This window comes from Sapajus apella, unplaced genomic scaffold, assembly GCF_009761245.1.
Source record: "Sapajus apella isolate SASKATOON/1434 unplaced genomic scaffold, GSC_monkey_1.0 scaffold63, whole genome shotgun sequence".
In the NCBI taxonomy this organism is placed as follows: domain Eukaryota; kingdom Metazoa; phylum Chordata; class Mammalia; order Primates; family Cebidae; genus Sapajus; species Sapajus apella.
Window position 1 is genome coordinate 6,775,852 of NW_022437003.1, and position 12,792 is coordinate 6,788,643.

Below are 12,792 nucleotides of genomic sequence, written 5' to 3' on the forward strand. Positions count from 1 at the left end.
TATATGTATATACATAATAGTGAAAAGTTTTAAAGTAATAGTATCTTCATTCAGCAAATATTTGGTTGTCTCCTATGTGCCATTCTGTTTCCTAAAGTCTTTTTATGGGCAGAGTTAAAGCATGAAACGTTGTCATATAAATACCTAATTTTTTCATAGAGACATTAGCATGGGCTTTGGATACTGAGTTCAAATCCCACCTTTACATCCGATTATTACTATATGATTATAGGCAAGTTATTTAAACTCTGTACCTCAGTTTCCCATCTGTAAAACGGGGAGTGATAATAGTATTAGCCTCGTTGGGTTATATTAAAGGATTTTATTTAAAATACTTAGAGCAGTGCCTGGTGCATGTACTATGTAAGTATTAGTTGCTGCTATTATTAGAATTAAGATGATGTCTTACGGCAATTAAAATTTCTAAATGGAATCTTCCTGTCATTACTAGGTGCAGGTTAAAAAGTGAGGGTATTGTATACTCATTTTAAAAATTTGCTTTCCAAATTGTTGTCCCTAGCTTCTAAGTAGAGATAGTTGAACTTGGTGTATGCAGATGATACCTGATTTATACCCATATTGGTTTCAGGATAATAATCTCAAGTGGAACCATCTCACTATAAATCAAAGCTTTACTCTCTGTAGTGTCCTAATCTAGGGTCTGTGGCTAGAAACCCAGGTCAATTGATGAAAATCTATTGGAGAAGAAAACATAAAGATGCTTTACAAACATTAGGTATATGAAATCACGTGATACAAAAGCTACGTCATAATTCTATTAGAGGGATTTTTTTCCTACCTTTGCTAGTACTTGACAGATATTATAAAATTTCAATGAAATTTGAACTGAGCCTGATCAACATGGAGAAACTCCATCTCCACTAAAAATATAAAATTAACCAGGCATGGTGTCGCATACCTGTAATCCCAGCTACTCTGGAGGCTGAGGCAGGAGAATTGCTTGAAACCGGGAGGTGGAGGCTGCAGTGAGCCGAGATCACGCTATTGCACTCCAGCCTGAGCAACAGGAGTGAAACTCTGTCTCAAAAAAAAAAAAAAAAAAACTTGGACTGAGAAATTGTTCACCCCCCGCTTTTTTTTCTGGTATATGTCCCTCCAACAAGCATAGATATTATTGCTCTAAAGAGCCTTTAAATTTAGCACTGCCTTCAAGTTTTTATTGCTGATTCAGTTTCTGTGAAAGGCTTTTGAAAGGTATGTTCTGGCAGGAGGAACAGTATGTCTGGCAACTTTGTTTTTCCTTATTCAGACTCGGTTAAGTGCAGCCATGTTAGAAACTTCATAAATGGAGCTATTTTCCTATTCATTACTATGAAAGGACCTCTTTTCTAAGAAGCCATGAAGAAAAGTTGCAGGTTAGTGACAAAAGTTATGGATTGCTTATAGATTTTTTTTATGATAGAAAATTACTGAATTGGTAGTTTATTTCCTGAAACAGATTTTTCTTAAAGACTGTTACTCATTAAGATAAATAAAATACTCTTATTCATTAAGATCAGCTTCTCGTTCTGTTTTTCTTGGAGTAAAAAATCTGTGAATTGAGGTAGACTGATTTTACGTTTTCAGTTTCCTCTGTAAAATGAGGATTTTGAACTGTATAGTCTAATATACTCTATTCATTGTTGAAGTAAGACATCTTACAGTAGCAGAGTAAGTTTGTAGTTGTCCTTTGGCTAATCATGTGAGGTTAAATTGTGTTTATTTGCCTGCTCGTTTCATATTTCACTTTAGATGTATAGAAGACTAGGGTGTTTATAAGTAAATTCAATATTAAAATGAAATCACTGAAATCCATATAGTTAATTGAATTGACAGTTTTAAAGTAATTTAAAAGAAAATGTCAGATTTAGCATATTAGCTGATAATTGCTAAAGCATTTTTTTGAGGTTTTCTGTACCTGTACCTCGTTTTTATGATATGCAGTGAGTGATTCACAATAGTTCTGCACTTCTTTTCTTTGTAATTAAATAGTAGAGGATACTGTTTCTGAGAGGAACTTCAGAAAGAAATTCCTTCATAATAGAGCTATTTGGAATTTCATCTTAGCTTGTCTCTTGGACATTGGCTTTTTAAGGCAGTAAAAGGAGAGCAATTGGGAAGGAAGTGGTAGACTTTTTTTTTATGTAGTGAGAGAATAGGAAAATAAACAGGTTATTTTCTCTAAACTGATTATGAAAATCATCTGATTCCTATGTTGGATTAGATTCTGCATGGGAGGATTGCTTTAAAATGAGTGTATTTGTCCGTTCTCATGTTGTTTATTAATAAAGACATACCCCAGACTGGGTAATTTATAAAGGAAGGAGGTTTAGTTGACTCAACAGTTCCACATGGCTGGGGATGCCTGACAATCATGGTGGAAGGCGAACGAGGAGCAAAGTCACACCTTATGTGGCAGCAAGCAAGAGGGCATATGTAGGGCAACTCCCCTTTATAAAACCATCAGATTTTGTGAGACTTTTTCACTATCATGAGAAAAGCATGGGAAAAATCTGCCCCTATGATTCATTTACCTTCCATTGGGTCCCTCCCATGACATGTGGGGATTATTAAAATTCAAGGTGAGATTTGGGTAGGGACACAGAGCCAAACCATATCCATGAGCCAGTGAGGTTAAACCACATTTGGTCATGCTGTTCACAGGTGTTAACCTTGAGGCGTAGAGAAATTACTGTAGAGTATAGAAAAAAGAAAGGGGAAACAGTGCCTATTGGAGAAAACAATTCTAACAGTCTTTTAGACCCTTTAAAAGCATACTCTTTCCTTCTTCATCTTGTCCTCGTATTTCTTTCTTCAGTTTTTATTTTCTAGTGTTTTTATAGCACACATGTATCTCTAGAAAGTATGAAACAAACTATGGAGTTTTACTTTATGAGTATTTAGAATTTATCTGGCTGTTCCCACATGTTATCAGGAATGTTTTCTGCTGAAATAATTCTCAACCTTACTAATAATGTTGAAAACAGAACTTTACTTTTCTTTCATGACAAGAAGCCCACAGACAGGCAATTCCAGCACCAGTACAGCAGCTTAAGAAAGGTATGGAGGATGTGGGTACCATCCTTTCCTGATGTCTCATCTTTAGCATATGGCATTTAACCTCATGATCACAAGCTGGTTGTTTTACCTTTAGACATTGTATTCACGTTCCAGATAAGGAAGAGCAAAAAGTTTTCTTCTAGTGATGTTTTGGCTTTTTTTCCTGAATGGAATGGCTTTTGCCAGAGATCTCCATGTACGTGGCATCAGACAGCACTTTGTCATCTGCCACCTAACTGCAAGAGAAGCTGAGATCTAGGTATCAGCCTTCTTAACTTTGTAAGAGGAAGGCATATCAAAAGTAGGTTGTTGAGTGAGCCATCCTACAATATTTGCCAGGTCAGAGAAACTTCATTATAATTTTTGGTAAACTGTCTATTTGGACCATTCAGGGGATTATCTGGTAGTGATAAGGTGAGTGTGAAAGTTTTGTTAGTCCTTTCAGATTGTGGTTTAAAAATGTAAAATATCTCACACGTTGATCAGAGGAATTGCAAAAACCTGTATAAACTATTTAAAACTTTTTGTTGGAAGGCAGAGTTGAATAATCACCATACTAAAACCCATTTAAACTTGCTTTCATAATCTTCTGTGAAATATAACTACACTTGCACATTCTTTCCTCTTGGCATTCTGAGTTTTCTCAGCCAAGTTCTTGAAAGAATAGTGTATTTTAAGCTAATTTTTATTTTGTTCATCTGTTCACCCAGTACAACCTTTCTGCTGTGAGGACAGAATTCTGGCTCTGTGACAGGCGTCTTTTTTGGAGACCCTCCTTCAAGAGCCCTGCTGCCTATAAATGATAGGTAAGCCTTGCTTTCCCAAGACTTTTTGCCTTCCTTCAAAAAGTATTTATGTCATTCCTCTTATTCTGCGGCTTCATGGTTATCAGAGACAGGGAAAATCCCCTTCAAATTTTTGAAACATCTGTATTATGAATCCTTTACAAATTTAGGTTATGGTACATTGTACTGTCTGAAATTAATGGCAGCTGTCCATTTTTATTTGTTGCCCTTTAGAACATAAAAAATATTTGATGGTCCTGAATGAACCACTCACAGCATGTAGAGAAGTAGCAAACTCAAATCTTTAAATCTCATGACATTTTGGAAATCAGCTTTTTCTTTATTCTTTTTGAAAATCTTACCTAATTTTCTCCCATTTTGTTAAAAGACGCAGTTTTGTCTCCCGTTGGGTTAAATAACAAGATGTTAATCATTATGAGTATTTTCAACATTATTTCCTCATAATGCCATATAATGTTTTTATTATAATCACTAAAGTTTTCAAGGTATTTTGAAAGAGTCTTAAAATGGAGGTCAATACTTTCTTCTTTATTTTTGAGACAGAGTCTTAACGTCTTCATCTGTTGCCCAGGCTGGAGTGCAGTGGTGAGATCATGTCTCACTGGAGCCTTGAATTCCAGGACTCAAGTGATCCTGCCACCAGGCCCAGCAATTTTTAAATTTTTTTGTGGAGACAGATTCTTGCTCTGTTGCCCACTGGCTTTTGATTTCTAAGGTAATCACTTTTTGATTACTCAAGTCAGTGAATTGGGAGGATGCTAAGTGCTGTTAGGGTTACAGAAGATCCTTTCTAAGCAAATGCCATTTGATACTTAGCATTACTGGATTTCTAAAGAAGGAGACTCTTCATGCCTGTTGAGCAAAGGCTTTGGGTCGAAGTGAAAGCACTACCAATTCAGGTTGACCTTGAGAATGGAGAAGGAAGTTGTATGTATGAAGAAAGATAAGGAGCAGGGAAGGCCAGGTGTCTTTGACTAATTTGTGGATAGAGTTGAGTAATACAGATTGAAGCCATGCTATGGAGAACCCATGAGGTTGGGCATTGTTGTGTGACTAATACGTTTAGTGGTAGATTGATTGTTCTTACTCATTCAAAATGATTGTTGTATTCTATACCTGAGCATTTTGCTAAGTGGGAGAAAAAATAGAGACATATCCTCTGTCTTCCAGGAAGTACCACTCATTCAGTAAACGTTCATTAGCACCTACAAGGAAGAAACTATTTAAAGTGTATGAGCCATGTGCTTTCACATCTTGCATCTCATTTAGTCTTGACTCCAGGAGAGGTGAGGTATATATTCTCGTTTTTGTACTGGAGGATATAATAAATGTATAGGGAACCTTTTTTAGTGCTTTCTCTTTGCCTTACTGATCTTAATCAGTAACTTTTTCTTACCTAAAAGGAGTACGTTTCAAGACCCCCCGTAGATGCCAGAAACTGCAGGTCATGCCAGGCCCGATTGCTGTCATTCGAAACATGTTTCTGTTCTTGTTTTCCACCCTCAAATTATGCCTTTTTCGTTCATCTTAGCTGCGCACTGTGGCCGTAACTTTTGCAGTTTGAGGTTTGATAGCAGAGCCGGCACAAAGTTCCTTTTCCTTCAGAGTTTCACAGATAGAAGATTTGTTCTTACTATATAGATCTTAGCAGCCTCAGCATATGATTTTTTTCCTTCCTTAGGTCAAGAGCTTTCACCTTTTCACTTTAAAAGAACCATTTTATGACTTCTCTTTGGCATGTTTGAATTGCTATCATCACTACTCCTAGGCGTTGGGGGCATTGTTAAGTCACATAAGGGTTACTTGGCACAAGCACAAATCTACTGCAACAGTTGATGTGATAACCAAGATGGCTGTTAGTGACTAATGGGCCCAGGGGCTGGGACCATCTACAGTGTGGATATGCTGGACAAAGGGATGATTCACATCCCAGGCATGAGTGAGTAGGATGACATGAGATTTCATCACACTACTCAGAAAGCAAGAAGTATAAGATTTTTGAGTTGTTTACTTCTGGAATTTTCCATTTAATATTTTCAGACTGTGGTTGACAACAGGTAATTGAAACCATATGCAGAAAGAGAAACCATAGATAAAGGGGGACTACCATATTATTCTTAATTTTTTGAGACAGAGCCTTGCTTTGTTGCCCAGGCCAGAATGCAGTGGCATGATCACTGCTCACTGCAACCTCTACCAGTTGAGGCAATTCTCGTGCTACAGCCACCCTAGTAGCTGGGTCCGTAGGTGCATGCCACCACACCTGGCTAATTTTATTTTTATTTATTTATTTGTAGAGATGGGGTTTCACAATATTACCAGCCTGTTCTTGAACTCCTGGCCTCAAGTGATCTACCCACCTTGGCCTCCCAAAGTGCTGGGATTACAGGCATGGGCCACTGTGCATGGCTTCATATTTTTTCTAAAGCTTGTTTATGTACTTCTATGTTTAGAGTTCTCTCTATAGAATTCCTGATTTAGATCAAAATTTGATTTTAAACAGTAGCTTTAAGAAAGTTAATAAGTATAAATTCACTTGTACTTACCAGAACTTAAAACTTTTAAGCTATTAAAAACTTGATAATTGGAAGGATTGTCCTGTTAATTGCTTTAACTGGTTCTGCCTTATCTGTATATAGCTCCAATAATTCATAATCTAGGAATCAGCAGGCTGTGTGGCCTGTATGCCAAGTCCAGCCTACAGCCTGTTTTTATACAGCCCTCAAGCTCAGAATGGTTTTTCCATTTTTAAATGATTGTTTTAAAAAATGAAGAATATGCAACAAAGATTATATGTAGCCATAAAGCTGAAAATATTTACTATCTGGCATTTTAAAAAAAAAGTCTTGGTGACAAATGTAATATATAAATGTACTTTTCGTTTTATGTGATATAGCTAAATGAGTCAGCTCTGGAGCTTCAAAAATATATACAAGGGTGCTCAGCGCCAGCACCCTTGATGAGTGAATTTAATGGCCGCCTTTTTACAACTTATATGGGTAAGTTGTACTGGAAGACAGTGATAGTACCTATCAAGAAGTTCGGCCAACTTTATAATAGAAAACATTTTTGTCTTAGCGAGCAGGGTTATTTTAATGAAATAGAAACTCAGGGTTGGAAGAGATCTTTAAAACTGTTTCAATGTTCATGTATCTTTTTCCATCTCAATTTTCCAGATGATTTCATAGCCACTACTAAGTGCCATTTCTAAGCTCTGCATTGGAGATCAAGAAATAAATAGGATAGAGTCTCTATCCTTAAGCAGGTCAGTTTAGTTGGTGAAAAGATGGAAGTCAAAGATTAGGAGAAAACAGCTATAGTAGAATATAACTTGAGCTAAAAATGAGGTATGAACAATATATTGTGGAAGCTCAGAAGATAAGAGTATTTACCTCTTTCTAGGGGAAAGTGAGGAACTAAGTTAATGCATCCAGACAAAGCAACTTGTTAGAGGCAACATAGCAATTTGATCTGGACCTTGGCTAAATAGGAGAGGTTGGCATAGCCAAAAAAAGGCGGTGGCGGATGGGGGGGAGTTTGCAGAAAACTACTTGGATTATACCAAGACCCATTTTAGTTTTAAAAATAATTCTAAAGAAAGAATCTTGGAGCCAGTACAAAATTTGCAGAGTAGGGGGCAATTCAGCCTTAAAACCAATGGTTTTCCTTTGTTGCCATTTTGTATTTTCTGCCAACATTTTTAATTCTCTGTTACTGTTAGTAAGATTTGCATGTAATGGTAAAAGATCTGAATTTAACAATATGTTAAGTAAGATATGGTATCCCTTGTTTTATTATGATAATTTAGTTGTATAATTTCAAACAGGCTTAAGAAATAACATATGAGGCCAGGCACGGTGACTTAACGCCTGTAATCCCAGCACTTTGGGAGACCAAGGCAGGAGGATCACTTAAGGCCAGGAATTCAGGATCAGCCTGGGCAACTTAGCAGGACCCTGTCTCTACAAAACAAAATTTAAAAATTAGCCTGACATGATAGTGCATGCCTTTAGTCCTAGCTGCTTGGGAGGAGGGTAAGGCAGGAAGATCACTGGAGTCCAGGAGTTTGAGGTTAGCTAGCTATGATTACACCACTGCAGTCCAACGTGAGTGACAGAGCCAGACCGTCTCAAAAATGAAAGAAAACAAATACATAGGTACGTAGTAGGAGGCACACAGGACCTAATCACAGGTTTTGCTTCTTATTAGCTATAAGGTTTTGGATCACTAGGTACTTGGATACATTTTTCTCCTTTTAGTTATATATCTTTTTTACTGCCTCCTGGGTGCAGAGTACAGCTAAATCAGGTTCTACAAATGATACAGAGATGAACATAACAAGAAATATTTACATGGTTACTGTAAGCCAAACATTCTTCTATTTGCTGGGGATGAATAAGGTAATCAGTGTCTATTCTCATGGAGATTGTGTACCCTTAACCTTGCATTGTAGTGGGAAAACTGACATGTAAGTAACTGTTGTATACTAAATGTGCATATAGTAGATGTCTGTTTTCTTTGCTGCCTTATATGTATGTATTCACTTTGTCCTCACAAAAACTATGGATATGGCCAGTTTATAGAACCTATGATGCCTGTGAGGCATCATTTTTATATACAGCATTATAAGATGTACCCTGATGTCAGAGATAAGAAAATGAGGAGAAAAGTGGTAAAAGTCAGCAAAATTTTACTTTTCAGATGAGAAACAGGCACAGAGAAGGGTAAGAGATTTCCCTGAAAATACAAAATTAGTGGTAGAATGAGGATTTGAATCAGGAAGTTTGGCTGTAACACTCTTGTTCTTGCAGCTTCACAATATGGGATAATGAGTTGCAGGCCACATACTTTGAGAGTCTGGATTAATCAAATTGATGGTATTGTGAAAGATTTAGAGGAGGTAATTGCTAAGCTGGGTTTAGAATCATGAGTGGGATTTTCCTAAGTACAGGGAGGAATGAAAATAATGAAGATTTGAAAGTTCATGTAAAATTAAAGTGGATGTGGTTTAGCTTGCTTTCTCAGCTCTCTCCGTGTTTTTGTTACCTCCAAATACTGGTTACCCATATTTGCCTTAACAGCCAAAAATTGTCCATCGTGTCCAAATACCAAGGTATGTCTTTTGAGATGCCCCCATTTTCCAGAGTTACCTATTCTTCCTATACCTAATAACTTAACTTCAGGGCAGCCAAAGTAATGAACACCTGCAGGGCTAAAGCACCAGACACAAGTTCATTAGTTGTTGTACTGTTTGGCTTTCACGATTTCTTAACCCAGCACTAATCTAAAAAAGAGACTTTACCAAAGTCCTACCTTAACTTTGTCACAGAAGAATTTACCTGGTCGCTAAAGATAAATGAAATCCTGTATAAATGACATAACATATTACTATGGATGTTTGTGGGCTAAGTCATATCTACCATTATATGAAATAAGTGTGATATATCATGGCTAGTTTAAAAAGTTATTGAGTCTGTCTCACTGTGTTTATAATTTCCATTCTGTGTATCCTGTTTTTTTGTTTTGTTTTTTGTTTTTTTTAAAGAAAGAAAATCAGTTTTTTAGGGAAAGGGTCTTGTGATTTTACCCAGGCTGCTCTCAAACCTCTGGCCTCAAGTGATCCTCCCATCTCAGCCTCCTAAAGTGTTGGGATTACAGGATTGAGACACCGCACCATGCTTTTTGAAAACACTTAGAAATTTTAAGTTGTTAGATGAAATTATATTTGCATAATGAAAGAATTTCTCATTCTACAAAAGGAAGCACTCAGTAATAATAGTTAATATTTAGTGTGTTTACTATCTGCCAGGTACTACCAAAAATTCTTGCATGTGTTAATGCATCTACTCCCCATAAAACCATAGGAACTATTGTTTCTCTTACTTTGTAAATGAGGAGGCAAGAGCCCCGAGATCTACTGAGGCTGGAATTTGAAACGAGGTAGCTTGCCTTTAGAGCCTGCACTCTTTAAACTATTATATTTTTTTCTTGAGTGCTTGTGCAGTATGTTTGCAGTCTTTAGAAATTTTAATAGATGACAGACTAGATGGCCATTTAGAAAAACTGTAGAACATTACCCCTTACAGGAGATGTGAAATGTAGGAAGATGTGGTTTTGTTTGTTATCAGAAGAAAAATGTTATGGAAACGGCTTGTTATTTATTTTTACTGTAAATGTTCATGCTTTGTCAAATTGTCACTATTCGCAGTTTACAGATGTTAAAATGATGTCAGGTTGTGTATTCCATCTAAAATTTTAATAGGCCTTAAAAGGCCTTGGAAGTATTTTAATTACCTAATTCTAATTTTTTAATTTGAATGGAGATTGAGTAATTATTGATAATATTGTGTATTTTGCTCAGCCTCTTCAATCCTTTCAGTAATAACTTAGTTTCTTGGACCCACAAGTCCAGATTTTATTACCCTTTAACTAAAAAATGATATATAATCATGATTATTTTATTCTGTGTATTAAGTGCACTAAAGAATTAAGAATTTTTAGGATTCGTTTTCAGAGCCTAATATATAGTTCATGTGAACTAGGTGTACACTTAATAAACCCTAAAACATTTGTCATAAAAAACTGAGAAATCATTGATACTTGCCCCACAACCCCCACCGTCTAGAACATCGCTCAGAATTAGGAATTAAGTTAAAATGGCCTCTAAATAGCAAAAGTCCATGGGAAAGTTCACGTACTTACTTTTAGAAGCGTGTGAGCCCCTTGACACCTTATAAATGTATTTTTTAGTAGCAGTTAAACTACATACTTCTCAGCCAGCGGTATATTATTGAGGTGGTGCAAGCTATTTAAATAAGTGATGATAGGCTTATTTAAATAGCTATATAGCGATGGTATTTTAGCAAAACGAAGGACAAACACTAAAATCCACTTGGGTGAGGTGGTGCATGCCTGTAGTCCTAACTACTCAGGAGGCTGAGGTGGGAGGATTGTTTGAGTCTAGCTTGGGCCACATAGCGAAACTACTTCTTTTAAAAAAAAAAAAAAAAAAAAAAAGGGACACTAAAATCCAATCAATAGCTTGAGGCCACTTAACTTTTGGAACAGATCTGTATACTTTAAAGGACAGGTTCAACACAGTGCTTATGTCCTTAAAAACAGGTTGACTTATGATTTTAACACTCAAGAATCAAGAGTGTGCAACATTTGGAGAAACATTCTGTCAAGTGATTTGCAGTAGTTTTGGTGTGTAAAGGGGAGAATTTAATAGGATGCTTTCCTTTGGGAATATTAATTAAGAATTAATGCTTCCTAATTTCATAGGCTCTACATGAGACAAAGTAACTATGAATTCTGATTCTGTCCTTTTTTTTTTTGAGATGGAGTCTTGCTCTGTCACCAGACTAGAGTGCAGTGGCTCAATCTTGGCTCACTGAAACCTCTGGCTCCTGGGTTCAAGCAGTTCTCCTGCATTGGCCTCCTGAGTAGCTGGGACTACAGGTGCATGCCACCATGCCCAGCTAATTTTTGTATTTTTAGTAGAGATGGGGTTTCACCATGTTGGCCAGGATGGTCCCAATCACTTCCCTTATGATCTGCCCACTTTGGCCTCCCAAACTTCTGGGATTACAGACGTGAGGCACCACGCCTGGCCTGTCATTTTAATCTATCTGTATTTATGTATTTTGTTTTTGTCTAATCAGCTATGGGTTAGTGTTTAAAAACAAAAATTGTAGAGTCACATCTATCTTTGAATCTTGCCTCTTTATTAATTTGACTGTGGACAAGATGACCTCACTGAGACTTAGTTTCCTCATACAATCATAAGTATTTATTGAGCAACTACTATGTACCAGACTATTTTATGAGTTAAGGAAACATCAGTGAACACAAGATTCTAGGCCAGGTGTGGTGGCTCACGCCTGTAATTCCAGCACTTTGGGACACCAAAGCAGATGGGTCACCTGAGGTCAGGAGTTCAAGACCAGCCTGGCAAACATGGCAAAACACCATCGCCACTAAAAATACAAAAATCAGCCAACTCACCCCAGCTGATTTTTGTATTTTTAGTAGCGATGGGGTTTCACCAATCCCCGCTACTAGGGAATTAGAGACAGGAGAATCCCTTGAACTGGGGAGGTGCAAAGGTTGCAGTGAACCAGGATCATGCCACTGCACTCCAGCCAGGGCAGCAGAGAGACTCAGTCTTAAAAAAAAAAAAAAAAAAAAAAAAAAGTCTTTTGAGAGAGAGGGAACATAAGTAAGAGAAGATAATAGTATCTATATTTAGGAGTTCCCCCCCAAGATTGAGTAATGCACATACATTTTTTTTATTCATAGTGCAGAATAAATGTGGGCATCTCTTTTTTGTGTGTGATTGTGATTTGTCATGCTTAGACTTGTGCTGGGATAAAATAATTTGTTGTATATTGGTCATCTCTCAAAAATAATTTTTAATTGGTGATATCAAATATATTTATTAATTTTCTCTAATATTGTTAAGTGGTGTAGGGGAAGTAGAGGAATAGCATTGAATCTCATCAGGTATGTGTACTTTTGCTTTTTTAACAGCCACCAAAAAAGACAGCTAAAAGAGAAAAACCTAAACAGAAAGCTACTCCTAAAAGTAAAAAATCTGTGAAAAGTGCTAATGTTAAGAAAGCAGATAGCAGCACCACCAAGAAGAATCAAAACAGTTCCAAAAAAGGTATGTTAGAAATAACATTAATCAGCAACTTTAAAGATACAGCATATATTAATATGTTGTACATAGTCCGTAAGAGTGTGGGTGAAACAGGTAAACTGAAAAGAACGTGGTGGCAAGAAGTAATACAGGTGGAATATCCCTTACCTGAAATGCTTGGGACAGGAAGTAATTCAGATTTTGCAGAGAGAGAGAGAGTGTGTGTGTGTGTGTGTCTTGGGGATGGGACCCTGATTAAACATGAAATTCATTTATGTTTCA

At 36.8% G+C, this 12,792-nt stretch overlaps 1 protein-coding gene across 1 annotated transcript in view; it reads left to right on the forward strand.

The window, feature by feature from the left end:
• The window catches only part of DEK (DEK proto-oncogene), a 36,353-nt gene that overhangs the window by 16,771 nt on the left and 6,790 nt on the right, over window positions 1-12,792 (forward strand). The window contains exon 8 of the mRNA XM_032247750.1: window positions 12,399-12,534. Within this exon, the coding sequence (XP_032103641.1) occupies window positions 12,399-12,534 (136 nt within the window). The remainder of the gene's footprint in view (window positions 1-12,398; window positions 12,535-12,792) is intronic.